The 20449-nt window shown below is 47.9% G+C and overlaps 1 protein-coding gene across 3 annotated transcripts in view; it reads left to right on the top strand.

Moving 5' to 3' along the window:
* Window positions 1-14514, top strand: part of Tsc22d1 (TSC22 domain family member 1) — a 96100-nt gene extending 81586 nt beyond the window's left edge. Inside the window, exons 1-3 of one of the 3 annotated variants that reach the window (XM_060391464.1) lie at window positions 11038-11058; window positions 11994-12042; window positions 13193-14514. In XM_060391464.1, coding sequence (XP_060247447.1) covers window positions 12040-12042; window positions 13193-13450 — 261 coding nt within the window. In that variant the 5' untranslated portion in view covers window positions 11038-11058; window positions 11994-12039 and the 3' untranslated portion in view covers window positions 13451-14514. Of the gene's footprint in view, window positions 1-11037; window positions 11059-11252; window positions 11604-11993; window positions 12043-13192 lie in introns of those variants that run through there. The other 2 variants (XM_021635056.2, XM_021635054.2) reach the window with 2 other exon arrangements.
* The last annotated feature ends 5935 nt before the right edge of the window (window positions 14515-20449 follow it).

Below are 20449 nucleotides of genomic sequence, written 5' to 3' on the forward strand. Positions count from 1 at the left end.
ATGAGAAACCTTGCCGCACTCTGCCCTTCTGATGTTTCTCTCTTGAAGATGTCAGCACGGCTAAGTAGCTCTTCTGTTCTACTCCCTCACCCATATGTGAGCTGTTTCTTCAACTCTTCAATAATTCTGTGAATGTTCACAGATTTTAAGGTCCAGCTTCTCCAATTCTGATCATTCTTGGCCCATCCTTTTCAGTCTGTGTAGTCTTTCGAGACTTCAGAAGCCTCTCCAGTTCCCCATACGGGGTCCCTGTCAGTGGATAATGCTTTTACCTCTAGAGGACTGTGGGCCGCTGCAGGGTAAGAGTGGAGCGTCTGTGTTCCAGGCTCATCTTACCTGACCTTGCACTTCCAGGAGTAAATGGGTTCTAAATTTGGGGCTTGTTGGTGGCTATCACCTTACTGCTTGCATAGGCTGTGATTTGATGGATCACAATCCCTCCCCCCCTTGAAAATTGTCGGAATTGATGGTTTTTTGTTTTTTTTTTTTTACCACATTTCTTCTGTCTCTATGTAGTTAAAGCTAAGTTTTTTTTTCTCTTTAGTAGTATGTACATGGAAATAGATGTATGTATTCAGTCTACCACACTTGATCAGAGATAGTTTTCAATAGCTCCTTAACCAGTTGAATCACATGGCTTCACGAAACGATCTAAACCAAGACTCAAAAAACGGCTACCCTTATGCATCTAGGGCATAAACTTTGAGGCAGATGATTCTTCGATTGGGAAGCATTAATTATTTGCCTTATGGACAGAAAAATGTGTTTTGGAAGGCGAGGAGACTCCCAGAATGATTCTTGAAGAAGCTAGCCCAGACTACAGGGAGGTCTGTGGTAGTCATTGCTGGAGTGCACGCCTGAGTTCTTCAGTATGCTGTGATGTCAGTGGCACAGCGCTTTCTTCAAGGAAGAGGCAGTCCTTGGAATATCTAGGCCAGAGAACAGGAGACAGCGTTTGTACCGCGTGTTGGTTACCACCCACTCTAATGATGCTTCGTGCCACCGTGGCCTTGTTATGGGTTCCTGAGTCTCAGCAGTGCATGTCCCTAGCTGTCCCGTGTGAAAAGTCTCCTGTGGTGGACTCATTTCTCTCCAGTCCTGCCCCAAACTCGTTTTTCAAGGAGTCCCTTCCTTGAAGATAAATCCCCGCCATCTGTGACATCTCCTCAGTGCTGTGTCACACACCAGGCTTGTACCCGTGAGCACCAGTGCAGTGCGAGTCCAGTCAGCACAGAGTTCTGCCCGCTGTGTTCCTGTTGGGTTGTGAGGTGTAAGTGAGATAATGGGTGTCGAACCACTCTGCCCACAAGTCTCAGCATCTGGAGGGTCTGACTGTGTGGCGGCTGCGATAATGGCCACACGCCGTCTCTGGGGATGTCCCCCCCTTGGCTGTGTCGCCCGGCTGCCTCACGGTCTGTTTCCTTCCCTGAGACACTTCGGTTCTTTGATCCTCGAGACGCTCGCAGAAGCACACAACCTCTTAGCATCACGTGTATGCAGAGCTCTCCTTGAGGCCGGTACCGGCTATGCTTGTGTTGGGATGTTTGGGACAGCAGAGGGGACATGTCTGCCCTGTGCCTGTGACGTGGCCTTCTCTGGCACCCACACCTTTCCTAGGAAGCCCTTGGTGATCTTGGAGTCCCATCATGGTGAGTCACGCTTGTTTGAATGGGGCACAGGCCCAGGGCTAGGCTGAGTCCCGGAAACTCCGTGAAGTGTTTTCTGTCCCCCTCCAGCCGGGTGACTCTCAGCCAGTGGCTCTACCCCCACGGGTGTTTACTTCGTGTCTCACCTCACCCGTGGTTTGATATCTTCTTCTGACTCCTGCTAACTGTGCCTGTTGAATGACCCTTTCACAGTGGTGGCAGGCTTCTTTACCAGCCTGTCGAACCGTTTCCATCACTTATTTTTTGGCTATTTTAATTGTCAATTAGTGTTCTCAAAAAACAACAACTCGGCTTTTTCCACTGCAGAACGTGCTTTAAAAGAAGTGGTGACGCACTCCCCGCCTGCTCTTCTCCATACAGGAAAAGAACAGTCTGGCCCTTGGTCTCTGGAGCTGGGCCCTGCTTGGCTCTTGCACTTCCCTCTGTCTCCTCAACAGGTAGTGCCAGCCGCCATGCAGGTGGCAGGAGGAGCAGAGGCGAGGCGTGCCCGCGCCGTGTCACACAGTTCTCTGCAGTGTTGGTGGCCACGATGTGTGCTGCCCCTGTCTGAGGGGCTGAGCATTCACTCTACAGTGGGCTCTCTCACAGGACTCGTGTGATGGCTTCCTGAAGACCCCTCGGGCCACTCGGCATTGTAAATTTGACTTCTCTCTTTCTTCCTTGCCCTCCACTGTTGGATCATCTTCTTCATTTTGCTTTCCTCATTCAGAAGGCTACTATCCTATGCTAGGATCTTCAAAACAAAACAAAACAAAACAATGGTTTATACCACTAGACCCACAGAAGGCTCAAGTGTCTGCCAAACGGCTGCTCCCAGGTCATGTGACTTCACTGTCTCTTTTCCATGTACAGCCCTGAGGTAATTGCACCCATTTTGATGGATATTTTTACCATCTCATAGCTTCGAACATTTTTCTTAGGCCCACTCTCTCCTGAGTTCCAGACCCCATTTCCCACTGGCTTCTGGGTCCATCCCTTTAACATCATTTCCCAAAACTAGTTTCTCTCACCAGCATCTGATTAGTTAACGACATCACCTTCCACACAATCCCATGACCCGGAAAGCTGAGTGTCACGCTACCTGCCTTACTTGGCACCAGCCATCCATTCGTGCTCCCCCTCCTTTGTTCCCACTTCCTGTCCTGGAGTCTTGAATATCGTCAGTGACCTTACTAAGGTACACGTGGCATTGCATCCCCAGCTCCCTCTTACCTGTTCCACCTCTTTCCAACTCTGCTACTTCTGTCTGAACCTCCCCCTACAACCTCCATCTTCTGAGTGCAGCCACTCGGCTCCTGAGTGACGTTGAGGCTTGGCATGGCTGCTTCATGACCCAGGCATTTGTCTGCTCATTCCCCTTTCACAAATGTTCTTCACTTATACCACGTAAATGCCTTGTTTTTTTGGGGGGGGATCTTCTGCTCTCAGAAACATGCCTTAACCCCTTTCTCTGAGCCGTCATCTTTTGTGTATATCCTATTACATCAGACAGCATACCCTCCCACCCTCCTCCCGCCCCAGTCACTGAAAGGGGGGAGGTTGGGACGGGACGGGATGGCATTCTGACTCACCTTTATAACTTTCGTTCCTGGCCTTTCATAGTTCTTGTTAAATAAGGATGAATTAATGAATGAAAAAGTACCCAAAGAGAACTCTAAAAAAAATTCTAGTTTATATCCTAGTGGTCAAAATGTATTCTGTTAGTTCCTTAAAAAATACGTTAGCAAATTTTATTTTATTTTTTTTTAGTTATTGTATGTGTGTGAGATTCATGAGCGAGGGTGCATGTGTGCAAGTCGGAGGACAGCTCTGTGGAGTCAGTTCTCCCATCTCCCGTGGGTCAGGCTTGCATTGTCTGGTGGCCAGTGCCTTTACTGCTGAGTCACCCTGCCAGCGCTGGCCCAGGCCCAGGGCATTCTCTCTCCCCTCTGTCCTGTTGTCTCCTTTCGCTTCCTGAAGTGTCACTAGTAGAGACGGCTGAAGTGTCACTAGTAGAGACGGTACCAAGGTCAGAATCGCAGGCGGGCCGCGTAAGGAGATTGGAGGGGACGCTGCCGTGCGTAGGGTCCACGGGAGGACCGGGACACGGGGCTTATCAGCAGGACAGGCTGCAACAATGTCCACGTGCCTTAGAGACTCAGATACAGCCTTCCTGCCTTGTTTACAAAGCATGGTCCCCTCTGGGCCAGCTGAACTCCCTCAGGCCTTTCTCACAGCTCTCTCCAAAGAGGGGCTGGTGACATCACCCTAGCACGTCTTTCTTGGGCATGCCTGCACTGCAGCGTGCCAGCCTGCAGCTGCCAGGACTTCGACCCAGTGCCTGGAGAGCACCTGCACAGACTGCTGAGCCTGCCGCCTCCGGGACTGACTGAAATCTGTGACCACCGTGCCCCGCATCCAAAGCAGGCGGCTGGGAGGGTCCACGTCCATTGCAGACTGCGGGCTCTGGGGCCACATCTGGGCTGTGGCATGGCTTTCCAGTCTCCTCCGTGCTTCCTTCACCTGCAGAGGGGGAGGGGGCTGGTGGCCACTAAGATTCTCCTGAGCTGGACGGTGGTCCGCCACCTTCTTGGCCATGCCAGCCCTCGTGCCCGGTGCTTCAGATCTCTTTCCATGGCTCTGGAGCTCCTGGTCTATATTTTAGTACATAATATACTGCAAAGCTGTCTCTGTGCCCATCCTCCCAGTTGTGTGGCTAATTCTGGATACCTAATAGCTTTAGCCTCCATTTCTAAGCCGGCGAAATAGGTCTATCAAAACAAAATGGTCCCTAAAGCCTGTTTTTTTGCTTTGTTTTGTTTTGTTTTTTAAATTCTGACTAGTTCATAGAGTTCAAGGAACCCTCGGGTTCCTCTAACTAGTGTCCAGAGAGGCCACTGTTACAGACGTGTGCTCGTTGTCGGAGCTGAAGAGTTCGCTGAGCACACAACGGTGGCTCGGCGTTCTTAGTCCACACTGCTGTAGATGTTCAGTGGCCGGGTACGGGTACCACCCTTGACTTTCTCTTCATCTTTGTAAATAAAACGGTGCAGTTTAGTTTGTCCATTTTCAGGTCACCAGGGACTGAGTGTCACGGCCCCTCGCTGGCTCTGTGTACATGGGGACATGGGCTGAGCCAGTCCCCTCTGCTTCCCACTGTTACCCTCGTGAATATCGTGAAATGTTAGGTGGAAGGGGCTATTTTTAAGGTGTAAGAGGAGCTCAAGTCATCCATTTCCATGGCTGCAGGAAAGTAAAGAAGGAATACTGTTCATTTTTGATAGGAGATGTGCATGAAATCCTTGAAATAGAACCATAATCAGGACAGCGTTTCACTTCAGATGTTTCTTACGGAATGTCATTTAGCTTCTAAATCTGGGGTGCCATTTTCGTCTGTGGCTCCTGATTTTCATAATGTACCACCAGTTAGCAGCAGTGGTATTTATGAAGAAATTTGGCTTCGGAATGGTTATTCTCAGGAAGATTAAAAAAGTTAACCCTTTGAATCCTATAGCCCAGAGGCTTTGAGAGGAGTTCCCACTAACAGGGGTCCTTTGAATGGAGTCCCTTCCCTAGGATGTCGTATAAACGGGGCCATGTGCTTTGCAGCCTTTTGTGTGTGGCTTCTTGCACTTGCTGTGTTGTATCTGAGACTCATTCGTGCTGTTCGTAGTAGTTCGTTTCTCTTTACTGCTGAGTGGTAGAACCCCACTAGATTAGCTGGGACGTGGCTGTCTTCCAGTTGAGCGACACTCGTTTAGGATAAAGCCACACACAGGTTGGAATTCATCGTTTGAGCTGGGATTCGTGGCCTTGATGGAAAGTGTGTGTCTAACTGTTCAAAGGCGGTTGTGCCATTATACATCCCCATTGCCACACCTGACTGTTGGTGTTATCAGGTGTGGTTTCAGTCATGCTGTAGAGATACAGGTGTGTTGAATAATGGTGTATCATGGCTTTGGTTTGCATTTTGGCGATCATTGATGGTGCTTAGTATTTTTCCATTTGTTTTGTATATATGCACCTGTACATATGTTTGTATGTGTGTATTTGATGTTTGCCCATTTCTTTGATTAGCTGTTGAGTTCTGAGTACCTTTAAGTTGCTTCCAACCACTGACTTTAGAGAACAAACTCTGAATTTCAGTAGCAGCCCAGTTGCCAACTCCTTTTTTTTCCTTCATGGATTGTGATTTTAGTGTCATGTCTGAGAAGTGTGTGTTAATGCAAGGATTGAATGGTTTCTCCGGGGCTTTCTTTAGAAGTTTCCTAGTCCAGGGTTTTCCATTTACTGTATGATGTACTCATGGTTAATGTTTCATACTTCGAGGTGGGCGCTTTTTTTTTTTTGTCTGCTCTTTAATTCTGACTTAATCCAATTAGCCCAGGACCATAGGAGAACTTATTGAAAAGTTACTGTCTCTTCACAGAAGTCTTACAGTGATAGGAAAGATCAATTTGCCAGTATGTATTTTTCTGTTTCTGACTTTTTCTTTCATAATCATCAATACATTGCTGGAACGATCTCCTGCTGCTGTTGTTTCCAAGTAGGAGGCAAGCTGGAAACTGCTGCCCTCTGTGTGACAACAACCTCGGGTTGGCAGTAGGCAGGCTTTCCCTGCCTTGGGGTTTATGTCGGTTCTTAGGCTCAGTGGGATTTGTTGCAGTCAGGTTTTGGGAAAGCTGGCATTATATTCTTGACCTCTCTTTTTGGGGATCCACTACTGAAACTGTCCCCCACACTCTGATCTCCTGCCGCCACCGCCAGTGCTCCTCCTCTTATCCTAACAGTGTTTTCTCTGTGATTCATTCTGAATAGTGTCTGTCTGTGTCGCACTAACACTTCTACCATCAGATCGGCTGCCGTCATCCCATCTTAATACATTTTTTCTTCTCAAATATTGTAGTTTTCATTTTAACTTAATCTGAGTTTTCATTGTGTTTTTCACGCCTGTCTTTAATATGCTGATTCCTTGGCTACCTTGGAACACATAAAGAACTGTTGACTGTCTCTGACTTAATATCCCTGTCTACGGGTTCTGTCACCTTTGTCACACGCAGGTAATTAGATGATTTTTCTTGTATTGTGAGTCCTGTCTTCCTGTTTGCATATCTGCTACTTTTTATCAAGTGGTAACTGATATTAGGCTTGCTTTTAGACAGTTTTCCGTAGGAACAGCACACATGCATGAACGCACGCACACAGGCATGCAGGTATGCACACACTATGCCAACTTCATGTAAACACATAGTTGCATGCGTCTGTGTACACACACACACACACACACACACACACACAGACTCCATGTGCCCCCCCGACCCCCACCCCGCAGTTTGGCAATGTCCTTCTGATCGTCCGCTGTGCCAGATTTAGAATTTTTTACTCAGGCTTCCATGGCTCTCACCAGTCAAGACACTTTATGGTTTCTGACCGTCGTTCTGCTCTTTGGCCATGGCTATCTTCAGGCTTGGGTAGTTTTCATGGATGCTTGCTGGTTGGTAGTCAGTATGCCTGTCTCTGTGGTCTTCCCTTTTACTTCAATAGATTTTATTTCCAATCCAGGCTGATGGAGTGAATGTGAAAACAATTAGCCCTTCCCCTTTTCCACCCCATCTCTGTTTCTTGGGGGCAGCTACTTTTAACGTTTGTTTCTTTTCTTTACCTCCATATTTCACTGTAATATTTCTTTTACTTTTTTTATTATTTTTCAATTTGGGGTTATTATATGATCAAGTTAGGATAATTATAGATACAATTTAGCTCTTTCAGGCTATTCACACACTACAAATACTCTTCCTACCACCTTCTTGGTAAATGTCGTGGTTTTTTGTTTGTTTGGCCTGTCTATTGGGGGTGGGGGAGGGGGTGGAGAGCTACCTCTGCATGTAGACTGGTTCCAAAGCGCTGTCATGAACCTAGCTAGCAGCAGCTGCCAGCTCCTGCAAACCTGCTTTATTCTCCCCACTCTCTTACTCCTGGCATCTCCCTCCACCACCAGCCACACGGGCACCACACAGCTGCTGTGTGGGCCTGCCAGTCTGCCTTTCCTCAGGTCACAGCCTTCTTGGCCTGTCAGTGCCCTCTCCCATCGTCCATCCGACCTTTGGCTCCGGCTGTGGTATCTTTCCTCCCCACCCCCCGCCGCCGTTTTTCTTGGTTTCAGTCTCCATCAGATGATATAAAATATTTCCAAATGTTATTCTAACTTTTCACTAAAGAGATAGTTTGGCCAAGTGAGAACTCCAGTCACTGAAGCCCGTTTCTCTCGGAACTGTAAAGACATTTGTGTCTATGGTCTCTGGCAGCTGTAAGAAGCCATCTTCCCTGGTGTTACTTTTCTGTTTGTAGCTTGCCTTTTCTGTCTGTGAGCTTTGGGCTGTGCCCCTCCATCCCTGCCTTGTTGTGTTTGGTGATGATGAGCTTCGATGATTTCTCTTGGGTTTTCGTATATCCTTTGACAGCTTCCCTTCATTCACCCTTGTTCATCCATTACCCTCGCCTTGGGGACCACTGCTCTGTCCTCTGCTTCAGTGAGATCAGCTTCTTTGGATGTGAGACCATGCCGTATCTGTCTTTGGCTGCCTAGACTCTAAGTTAAACCATGGTTCCATCCTGGTTGTGGCCGTAGTAGGGTTTTATGTTTAATGGCTAAGTAGTACTTTTGTTTCTGTCTCCCTCTGCACTTCTTTCACTGTGATGTGTCTGTCACATCTTTGGCTACGGAATCTGTGGTTTTGTTAAACTTGGTATTCTAACTTTTGGTTCCTAGGAACCTGGGAAAGTGAGGTGACGGGAGGTCCCTAGACAAGAACGATTTTACAGGGAGCATACCTTGCCTGCTTCCTTGGCAAGCCCTATAGCTTCACAAGGAGTCTAGATGGGAAAAGAGATTATTCTAGGTAAGTTGGTCTCTGCTTCAGCAGTATCGGGTAAGTCCAGTCGCCTTGAACCCTCACAAGACCTTCCTGTGCTCCTCTTCATCAGTTCTCGTGTTTGATACCAACATCCAGAGGTGGCTGAAGTGGAGTGCATTCAAAGACCATACGTAGACCATAGTTGAAATTTCAGACGTCTGTACCTCTTCCTGTATTTCGAGGCCTGATAGAGCTGGCTTGTATGGCCCGTGCCCTTTAGGAGCCTCTCCTCTGTTTCTTTTGTACAAGCTCAGCAGGCCTCTTGCGGTCTGGGACATGGGGCTAGACTCACAAGATACTTGTCTGGTAAACAGAAGAACCTTTAAAGGAAATTCTTAAGATATTCTGATCGGAAGGTTTTAGCCCATGGAGATTTCCTGTATTTCCTTTGCCTTTGTTTTCACGTTTTCTCTCCCCCCTTCATACAAAAATCCAGTTTTAATGGAATCTAGCGTATTTCTATAAGAGCTGAAAGATGTATTTTTTTCGTATTCTTTGGTCCAGCCAGTTCTCCAGGAGTACACACACACACACATACATGGGGTGGGGTTAGGGCTTCTTGCTAGTTATTTAAAATGAAGAGTTCTAGAAAACCAAGTGGTCCTCAGTAGGGATGTGGATTAGACACACTGGTCATTCATGTTTGCTTCTGTTGCTAAAACAGCAGGTAGTCATTCAGCTAAAATGATAGAGCATAGAGCCAAGTTAGCTCTGTTGTTTATGTTTAAGGACAGCATGAACAAATAAGACTCTGTGGTCCTTTTCAAGTCCAGCTGGGAATCTTAACTTCATTTCTTAATATGGCCTTAGAGGGTTTCGTTTCTGTTTTTAGCACCTTTGTATTTATGTATGTCGTATCTTTTCGTAATCCCCTTTCCTCTGGAGTTGGTGTTCAGTTAGAATATTTAAAATGATACAAATTGATAGTTATAATTTTAACAATACAGAAACTATGAAGAACCTAATAATAATCCCACCTAGCATTCATGGACGTAGGGATGCCATGCTTGATTCATGGGTTATTATGATTGTTCAGCCTTGCTGTGTGTCCTGTTACTGAAAACGGAGCCTTCAGACAACCCATACCATGAATGACAAATTAACATTTTTATTCAGAGGCAAAACCTAACACGAAACATGATTAAAAGAATATTGTTACTGTTTTGTAGTTTTAAGGCCACCCCTTTTTAAGGAATTGTTTTCCTCTTCTTGTGCTGTGTTAATTTGGTGTTTAATTGACTGTTTCTGAAACCAAATGCCACCTCCAGCCTTGGGCCAACTTCAAAGATTGAGAGACTCGTGGCCGTTTTAGGAAAGGATGATCCTTGAGGGAGATGCCTGGGTATGAGTGTAGAGTGTGTATTTATGTTTCACAGTCAGTTTTTATTTTGGACTTATTTGTACTGAATACCACTTGGAAGTAGAAAGTTTCCAAGCAGTTGGTAGGTAATTCTTTTCCGTTTTTATGGTCATCTGCCGTTAGAGGGCAGTGTTGCAAAGGTTAAAATTTCCCCAACTGTACGGCAAACTGTTTGTGACATGTAATAATCAAACTTCTGGCCTTAGTTGTAGAGTTATGCTAAGTTATAGTCTTCAACTAATGCGTCTTCACAGATACTTAAACTCGGAGAGGTAATTTTGCCCCGGGCTAAGCTATTTCACACCCTTATGTAGTGACCATGATTTGATGGCACTAACCTGCTGGCCGTGACCGTAAGGTGAAATAGTGGCGAGCCTGCAGCATCTCTTGACTGGTGAGCGGTTTTTAATCACCACAGATTCTCTCCACATTTTCACTGGTTCTGGGCACTGTAAATTAGCAAAGGCTACATATAAGGAATTGGATGCTTTTTTAGGAAACGTCCTCGACAGTATTTCAATCTCACTGATTTAAGAAGACCAAGGATTTAGTCTTGGCAGAATTGCCTTCTCACTTCAAAAACCCTTTGCCTTAGGAGCTAACTGAAAATAGATGTTTGGGATTGGTCCTGTAGATTGACTTTTTCAGCTGTAAATGGAAGAAGACATAATTACTGGTGCGGTCAGGGTGGTGCGATTTTAAGGCTTACAACTCTGGACATTTGGAATGTTCCCTGCATTTCATCTAGTGGATTCCTTTGACTCTTTTATTTGCCTACCAAAGAAAAATGCAATACTGTTTTTTTGTTTTGGTTTTTTTTTTACATGTAAGCAATAAACTTTATTGTGGAGCTGTCTCCCACCAAAACAAATGTAATATTCCTTTTAATTCATTAGCATGAAAAAGCATTCCAGCAGCAGAGCTATTATCCTTGCACATTAACACAGCCTCGAAAGCCTCCTGTTACTGCTTCTTGTAAGAACCTAATAATTGAAATCGAGACGCTGGCGTTCCTAAGTCTTGGTGGGACTGGGCATGCCCAGTAGCTCGGCCGGGTCTGGTTGCAAATCGCAAGCTTGCGGGGGTTCAGCGCCGCGGGCACCGGCTACTCTGGAGACGGGGTCTGGCTCCCTCAGACGTAAGCACGCGGGCCCCGGGTGCTTTCGGGGACCCTGACGCGGGCCTCGGAGGAGGCGGTGGCGCCCAGCCTCCGCCCCCCTTCCCTGCCGCCGCCACCGCCTCGGGCACCGGGAGGGACCGCGGCCCGGGAGCGCGTGGGGCGGGCCCATGGCGCGGCCAATCGGCGCGGCGCCTCCCCGCCTATATGTGGCGCTGGGGCCGGGCGGCCTCCTCTAGAGGAGAGGAGCCGGCCGCGGAGTCGGAGCCAGCCGCCGAAGCCGGGTCAGCCTAGCCAGCCGGCGCCGCCGCTCTCGCGCCCCGGGCTGCGGACAGCTGGGAGGCTTTATCTAGTTTCTGCCAGGCTGCCGGAGCGCCCGCCCGCCCTCCCTCTTCCTCTCCTCTTTTCCACGAGGCTGGGTTTTCTTTTGGCTGCAATTGCATGAAATCCCAATGGTGTAGACCAGTGGCGATGGATCTAGGAGTTTACCAACTGAGACATTTTTCAATTTCTTTCTTGTCGTCTTTGCTGGGAACCGAAAACGCTTCCGTGAGACTTGACAATAGGTAAATGTCAGCCGGGATAGTTGGTTGGAATTGGCTTGGAGTAAATTGACTTGCGGTAATGCAGGTACAGGATAGCCATGCGAATTCCTTTGTCCACGCGAGGGTTACTGTGGCATCGATGTTGCTTTTTGAAATGGTCAGGAGAGCCTCATTTTCGCAGATCTGGCTCGGGAGCAGGCTTCCTCCCATTATGTAATTTAGCCCTTTGTGGCTCCCTGAAATAGGGAAATGCCTGGATCTTGGAGAGTGGCTGGCATTTTCTGGAGTATGATGCGTTTTGTAGTATTAAAGGATACTCCGAGATCTGTCTTTATCCTGGATAAAGATCAGTTGCTAAAGATCAGATCCGTTTATCGATGATCCTTTTTTTCTTTTTTTAATCTTTTCCAGCTCTGGTGCAAGTGTGGTAGCGATCGACAACAAAATCGAGCAAGCGATGGTATGTACTGATTAAAAATTACGTATCTCCGTGTGGGCACAGCACAAAAACCCGAGATGTCTTGGAAGGGCTACTGCACCCCTTCCCTAAATCCAGATGGTGCCGGTTGCTCTTCGTACGGTCAGAAATGCCAGCGCTGCCTCGCTGTCTCCTGCCAGCGTGGAGAGGAGCCACATACCCGCACGGCTGCCACGGAGGGAGAAGGGCCCAGGTCTCCGAGCCGGGTCCGGGAGGGGGGCTGCCCTGAACCCATTTCACTTAACGCCGGGGAGGAGGAGGAGGCAGGAGCCCCGCTTCCCCGTGACTCGTCCCGGGAGCGCCTTCAGCGCTGCGGCTTTAACCAGGGACCCTGAGATTCTGCTGGGGAGCTAGCTGGAGGGAGGGGGGTCCCCGCCGGAGGGAGCTGAGGAAGGGGTCTCCAGACCGTACCGGAACCGCTCCCTGGGCCGCACAAAGGAGGAGAAGGGGAGAAAAGTTTAGTTTTCTCGGCCTGCGCCTGGATTTCTCCTATTTTTTATTTCCGCCTTGGTCGTTCTTTGTTATTGGAGCAGCGCCTGTGGCTCTTCTCACGGGATTCTCTGCCCACTGTTGCTAGGCAAACTCTGAACCTTTAATTCAGAGCTATAAATAACTCGGGCTCCCATTGGCTACGATGTCTGCCCAGGTTTCTGTGATGTCAGCTTAATCACTGGGGGGGCGGGGAGTAGAGGTGGAGGGAAGAAAATGCGGCAACACGCTCTGTAGGAACTGGCTGTAGCCGGTGCCGAGGGAAGGAGGGAGGGAGGAGGCCCTCCCTATGCTGGGAGGGCCTGGGGGCGGGGAAGCGGCCACTGGGCCTCTGGCCTGGATGGGAACACAGAGCGGACGGAGCCCCTGTGCGATTTGCCATCTTGAATTGGAAACTGGACCGAGGCAACCTTAGCTCATGTCTACAGAGAAAGTCTAGAGACTTTTGAAAAGCTTGATCGCATATACATTAAAGTTTAAGTGTTGTGCGCCTGTGATTATGCGCAGATTTCCACAAGTGTGCTTCAGGGCTCTTTGGAGGCAGACTCTATGCAGTTGGTTGGAGGGAGCTAAGAAAGGCGTTCAGAAGGCCGGGAGTCCAGGAGCTAGCAAGCTAAATCCGTTCTTTCCCTCTTGCTTCCAGGATCTGGTGAAAAGCCATTTGATGTATGCAGTTAGAGAGGAGGTGGAGGTTCTAAAGGAACAGATCAAAGAACTAATAGAGAAAAACTCCCAGCTGGAGCAGGAGAACAATCTGTTGAAGACCCTGGCCAGTCCGGAGCAGCTCGCCCAGTTTCAGGCCCAGCTGCAGACTGGCTCCCCTCCGGCCACCACGCAGCCACAGGGGACCACACAGCCCCCTGCACAGCCGGCGTCCCAGGGCTCAGGATCAACCGCATAGCCTGCTAGGCCCCAACAGAACTGGCTGCTGCTGTCTGAACTGAACAGGCTGGAGAGATGTGCTAGCGAGAGACCGCCTCCACAGTCACCCACTTCATCGCCGTCTGAGAGACGCGAGACTCACACATGCCATTCTCGCTTTTCCCCAGTATTAAGCACTCATATGCTTTTGGCTTGAAGAGATGTACTAGTTAAGCGAATTAAAGGTTAACCAGAGAATGAGCATGGATGTACCCTGTGCAACTTGGCAGATGTCTGAGGAATGGTTTAATTGTTGCTGAGGAGCTGTGTGCCTTTTCAACCCTTCCAGCCGCCCACCCTGCGTCCAAGAGCTCTGGGGCTTGCCTGCATGGGGCTCGGAAGGCGGGCTGCTCCTGGATTTTGCGGTCTCCTCTTTTTCCCTTCAAGGAACTTGAAAGAGAGACCAGAAACACGACTGCACCGAGGGGAGGGGAGGGTGCAGTCATTTTACAAACCGACAACTGTCACCAAAGTTGATAAAACCCAACAGTACTGTCCCTCTTTTCTGAAACATCAGAAGACACAAAACTATTAGTGACAAGACGGTGACAAGTAGCTGGGACCTAGGCTATCTTATTATGAAGGTTGTTTTGCTTATTGTATATTTGTGTACGTAGTGTAACGAATTTGTACAATAGAGGACCGTAACTACTGTTTAGGTTGTACAGATTGAAATTTTAGCTGTTAACACTGGCTGTCGGAAAAGGGTGTGGCTTGTCCTTCTCACAGAGAGATCTACTTAAAAACTGCTCCACGACAAAAACCACACCTGAAGAAATGTTAAGAATTGGGCACGGTCACTTGGTGTCCCCTGAAATCTAGCTGCTGAATCTTGCAAAGTCAGTTCCCAGCTCACTGCTGTCTTCTCAGTGGAGCTGGTGGAACGCTCGGAGAAATGGTCAGTTACCAAGGTAGTAGGGGTCTCTGCATACCAGCTGTATAGTAGTTGTGTGCATACGTGTCTGTGCATGTTTTCCACAGTTATCACTGTATTTCACTGTTGTACTTGTCACCTTTCAATAAAGCCTAAAAAATGTTGATAAACACGTGTCTCCCCGTGACAGTGTTAATATAATTGTTATCATACAGACAGCAGTTGCGCTAGTAAAATCAAAGGGAGCACAAGTCTTACACAAAGTAGGGACCCCAACGGTTTGACTGTAGAAGTGAGGGGAAAGGGACGCGTAGAGACATCGCGTTTTGCAGGAGGGTTCCCGTGCTCTTGTGGCTAAGTCCCTTCATGAACCCTCTGGACTGGTAAGAGATAGAATCTTCAGTTCTGCTATTTAAAATTCTAAGGGTTTATGTAGAGCTTAATCATCCGTGGCTAGTAACGGGGAGGGAATGGGCCTGGTTCTGTGTGTATTTGCAGTCAGGATCAGAGGCAGAAGGGACAAGCTCTGTTCCTCACTGAGAATGCTGTTACTAGGGATCAGGTCATCTTTGCCACAGTGGAGTGAGTTTCTTGCCCCCAGGAGAGTGATTTTGTTTTTAGACACTGTTCTGGGGGGTTGAATGATTGCATTGGGCTTGAGGTAGGTAGGGCCTGGTGCTTAAATCCCTTCTGGATGACTGTGTAAGTGGATCAAAATAGACGGTGGATGGAGCCTACAGCAGGAGTAAGTTCTTAGATAACAGGGTGGGCTTAGCTTCGAAACCAGCCCCAGGAGCTCCGGCAACAGCTAGCTCTTTGATCTAATGGGAATTGGGTCGCTAGCATTCTGGGCCTTCCCTGAATCCTAGATTCCCCAGTTCTCTAATGTAGAGCTGCGGGGAGATGGGTCGGGGAACATGATATGCATCAGGGCTCACTGAGAAAAATGGCTGACCCGTGGCAGGATAAAAGCAGTGGACTTCTGCTGTGAGCTGGTGGCAATTGCCATAGAGATATCTGGGAACTGGCAAGGCCCTCGGAATGCTTTGGTCATACTCAGAGCTAGACAAATGACTTAAAGGGATGCTTAGGTAGTAATTACACTCCTCTTAAAGAGGAGACTAGACAGTGGCCGTTTCATCTTTTATATTTTAAATGTAATTGTGGACAATTTGGAGTATCTGCTAACATGGAACTCCCACAAAATTGTGTTGTCTTGATAATTATATGTGAAATAATAATGAATTACTAAAATCCAAAGATGGGTTTTCATGCCCTTTCCTCCCCTTTGTAAATTCAGAACAGTTTTGCTGTTCTGCTTTCCTGACTGCCATTTAAACATAAGGTGATTTTAAGGGCATTTTGCTCCTTGCTTCCAAACCCAACAAGGCCACCTTGGCCTGTGGGTTACTAGGCAATTGGCTGTATCACACCTCACATTCCGTGGAGCAGAAGCCAACTGAAAAGCAGGATGAGTTGGAGTGTGAGCACTGGGCACTCGTGACGTCACCAGCAGGACAGACGGCAGCACAGCTGAGCAGAGACAGAAGGATTTTACATGATTTAGTGAATGCCTGCTTTCTGTTTCAAATTAACAGTGTTCAGAATTCAGGAGCTGTGCTTTTGAGTTTTGCATGCTCTAAGAGCAAAATTTCACTTTTTCGTTTTATGAGGAATACAGCACGACGAAAATCAGGTTTAAACATGCTCAAGCAATGTGTAAAAGTTAATTATAGCCATCACTAGAAGTGAAGCTCCATGAAGGCGCTGCCGTCCCTTAGGCTGTGTGAAGCTGTCGCTGGGTGCTGTGTGATACCTGCTTCTAGATGTCCATGTCAGATCCGTTCGGACAGTAGTAACAGCAGTAAGATTAGAAACAGAAGTAGAAACTGAAATTCCCCCTCAGATAAATATCCTGAAAATGGAGAACTAACTGCTCACCGACAGAACTGGGGAGCAGATTGTGGGGTGGGGTTCCCGCTGGGGCGTGTGGGAGAATAGACAAGCTGATCCTGCCTGAGTGCTGTGGGAAACGGCTATTTGCTCTTTGGAGGGGACAGGAACCCATTGGTGAAAGCTCCTTCAGGACCTTGCCTAAACTGCAGTTCCAATTAGAAAAGCCTTTCAGATGGAGACTGGGCACCAGCTTGTGGTAGGTTCTTCAGAGAGAAAGAGGGATACTTAGGAGCTCTTAGTAATGGGTGTGGAGATACATGCCTGTACTTCTAGCTGAAGCAAAGATCTTGAGTTCAAGGTCATCCTGTGCAATATAACAATTCTCAAATTGAAAAAAAACAAAACAAAAACATTTGTTAGATGGCTAGCTACACCTCATAGTAGGATGGCTCCACCACCACCTTCTGTCGCTGACCCAGGGACCAAGATTGATTGTGGATGTGTGTGCTACAAGGCTCCATCACACATTCTCTGAATTTCCAGGGACAACGTATGTTTCAATGGAGATAGTCTCCATTGCTTCCTAAGCTCTCCCTGTCTTTCTTAAGGAGCAGGACTGCCATGGCATCTTTCAGGGAAACCAGCCACCCTGGTTTGCCAGAGTCATCCCAGAAAGAGGGCACAGTTCTAAACACTGGCAAGTCCCCGGCAAACTGGGAATTGCTGGTTGCCTTGGGTCCCATTGTCATCCTCTTTCTCACACCTTCCTTGGGGTTCAGTGTCATGTCGAGACTTGGGTTGCCTTACAGGGGAGGGCTGAAGGGTTTGGATTCCGCAGAGTTGGCCCAGAAGAGAATCGTTTTCAGCAATCCTCTGGGTTTCTTCCCTGTCCGCAGATGGAAGACCCAGTTGACTGGAGGGGACACCCATGCCATCCTGGGTGACAGAGGGATCAAAATAGAACGCCCTCCCCTGCTGAACGGGGGAGCTCAGCCCTAGAAGCAAGCGTGCTTTTCGCTAGGGAGCGTTATAGAACCGTCTGCCTGGGTAGCTAGTGGAAATGCGTATCCCAAAGTCAGCGGCTTCTGACAAACGAGTGGGCTGATGGTGGTGATGGAACTGTCAGGGAGACTGAGATCCATGCTGCAAAGTGGAGAAGCGTTCTGTAGGACTCTGTGCTAACGCAGATGGACAGCCATGGGATATGAAGGCGTGCACCTCTGAGAGTCCCCTCTATGGTAAAACGCTGGTCACTGCGTTGCCTGTCCTGTTACAGAGGAGATCAGGGTGGAGTTGTTTTGTAAGTAGAAAGAAGAGGGAATCAATGATGCAAAACTTGGGGCTGTCCAGTGTTGGACCAGCCATTGCTTCCAGAGAGCACCTCTGGTGGATGAAGGCCCAGTTAAGCAATGTTCTTGCTCCCTTCAGCAGAAGTCACGTTCAGGCAAGGGGTTTGACTCCCGAAGTTCTCAACCTGTGTGTCACGATCCCCACAGGGGCTGCGTATCAGACATTTACATGAGGATTCGTAACAGAAGCAACATTACAGTTAGGAAGCAGCAACGATATAATTTTATGGTTGGGGGTCACCACGACGTGAGGAACTGTGTAAAAGGGTCGCAGCATAAGGAAAGTTGAGAACCACTGTTTTAGATGATGTTCTTTGGATGGGCCCTGTTCCACAGATGAAGGTGAGGGAGAGGAAGGAAGGACATGAAAACTGGGGATGTACAGAAGTCCCTTACTGACACAGTGGGTGGACTTAAAGGGGTAAGATTGCTTACTAGTTTTTCCAGGGAGTTCTACTGTCAAGGAAAACGAGCCAGTCCAGAGTTACGTGTTGTCACAGCAAAACCTTTCAACAACTCAGGCCTCTGGACTCTTCAGGAGTGTGTTGAGCTCTGTTTGAATAGCTGTTTAGGTACCAAGATGCACAAATTCCTGAACACTGTTCTATGAATGGCCATGGGAGACCCTAGGCAAGAAAACTCTAGTGCTAGGAACTTGGAACTTTGGAGAGCAAAGAGCCGGAGATGTTTTTCCGGAGAGAAGAATTGGAGTCTACCAGACATATTTAACCTGGGACCAAAGGTCTGCTATGAATGCGGCCAACTCAAAATTGTAAACTTACTTAAACTGGTGCGCATGTGTGTGTGATTTTTTTAATTTTAAATTCAATCGCACCATTCTCTGGCGTGAACTTTGTGGATGTCAATGTCGTGTTACGATGTCAACAGGTTGGGATCGCCTGGGCCACCGCACGGAGCACAGCCTGCTGTCAGGACAAAGAGCTCTTCTCCAAGCCTGCTCTACAGGACATCATGGTGGCTGATGACTGGGCCCCACCGGTTGTTTCCCTCACTTCCAGGAACAGTGTCTTTGCAGGCATGGTGCCCAGAGCCACCGATGTGAATGTTGGTGGGAGTGGGAGGGAGTGCCGGCTTGTCTTTTCCAGGTGGTATTCGTAGGACCATGGCCAGTCCTTGGTGACCTCCCCTCCAGTCAAACCAGTAGAAAGATGGCTAGCCTTATCAACCTGAGGCCCTGAATGACTGAGGGGAACACAGCCCCCTCCACTGAAACCACTCACTGTCACAAAGAGCAAGAGGCACATTTCTAGTGTTAATTTAGACATATATATATATATATATATATGTCTAATTTAGTCTGTTAACTAGGACATAAACATGGAATATGTGAGGTGATTACAAAGAAATGTTGTGAATTAGTGGATTATATAGTGCAAAAAATTGAGCGTGTCAGAGCCTGATAGCAGAGATAGATGATTTAAAAGAATTTGGTATCTTTTAATATTTAAAATATTAAGTAATATCTTTTAACATTTAAAAAGGTAATTTACATGTATATGTTTGCATATGTGTGCCTATGAGCACACCAGGATGCCTGTGTGTAGTTGTGGAAGCAGAGGTCCATACTGCGTCTCTCTTCCTGTCACTTCCCACCCAATCTAGTAACAGAAGATCTCTCACAGAACTTGGAGCTTACCAATCGGCTAGACTGGCTGGCCAGCAAGCTCCGGGGATTGGTCTGTCTCCTCTTCTGCAGCGCTAAGGATAAACAAGTGCTTGGCATCTGAACTCTGGTCCCCCATGATTACACAACAGGCGCTTCGCCTGCTAACCCATCCCCCCCAAGTCCATAAAAGATGTGTGTGTAAACGCACGTGCAAGAAAGCATGACAGACAGACAGACAGACCAGGTCTCATGTACTCAGACTGGCCTCCAACTTACTAAACAGAAAAAGATGACCTCGAACTTCCGACCATGCTGCCTTTACCTCCTGAGCGCTGAGATCACAGGCGTGTGCCACCATGGCCAGTTTTTGCAGTGCTGAGGCTCAAGCTGGCTTCCTGCCAGCAAGGCGCTGCAGCACTCTGCCAGCTAAGCTACGCGTCCGGCCCTTAAAAAAAAAAAAATGAACCTTGAGTTTGGCTTTGAAGAAACTGTTAAATAACACATGGAAAGAGTAATCTTTGGCATACTTATCAAAATACTTGCCTCCCTATGCGGTAGGGATGAATTATTTTCCCAATAGTTTAGGAAAATGTTATGTGGTGAGGATTGGCTGGCTGGAGTCACAATGTGTGATCCGCTCTGAGAGACACCCACTGACAGGGCATGTGCTGCAATCAGAGGTCAGCCTCATGGTCCTCGGGTCATCACCAGTCCAGCGGCCAGATATGTCTTTCGGATGTGTTTTATTTAAAAAAATGGCGTTCACCCTGACAGCCCTCCACTCCTGCCGAGGCCCTACGGCAACCTCTGTCATCCGCCACTGTTATGTACCATTCATTCAGACCAATTATAACAGCTAATTCTTTTTTTTTAATTAAAATATTATGAAAATTCATTTGAGGTGAGGTGCGTGCCATCCCTACATGTGATGGTCAGAGAACAACTGTGGGGCTTGGTTCCCTCCTACTGTGTGGGAGCCGGGGTTGTTACTCAGGCTTGACAGCCATCTCCTCAGCCCTAATGGCTGGTTCTTAAAATTCTGTGGCTGAATCATGCCAACAGTTCGTATGATTCGGCTTCCTAAAGAAGAAGAAAAACATCTGTCCTCTTGCCGTGACTATTGGACTATTATTTTTGCTGCATTTGGTCTAAGCAATTGGAGGTGAGCAGAGTTGGACATCTGCATTTTACAGATTCTCAAATGGCTGACCCAGGGCCCAGCTTGAGGCCTCC

Source organism: Meriones unguiculatus, chromosome 9, assembly GCF_030254825.1.
Source record: "Meriones unguiculatus strain TT.TT164.6M chromosome 9, Bangor_MerUng_6.1, whole genome shotgun sequence".
Lineage (NCBI taxonomy): Eukaryota > Metazoa > Chordata > Mammalia > Rodentia > Muridae > Meriones > Meriones unguiculatus.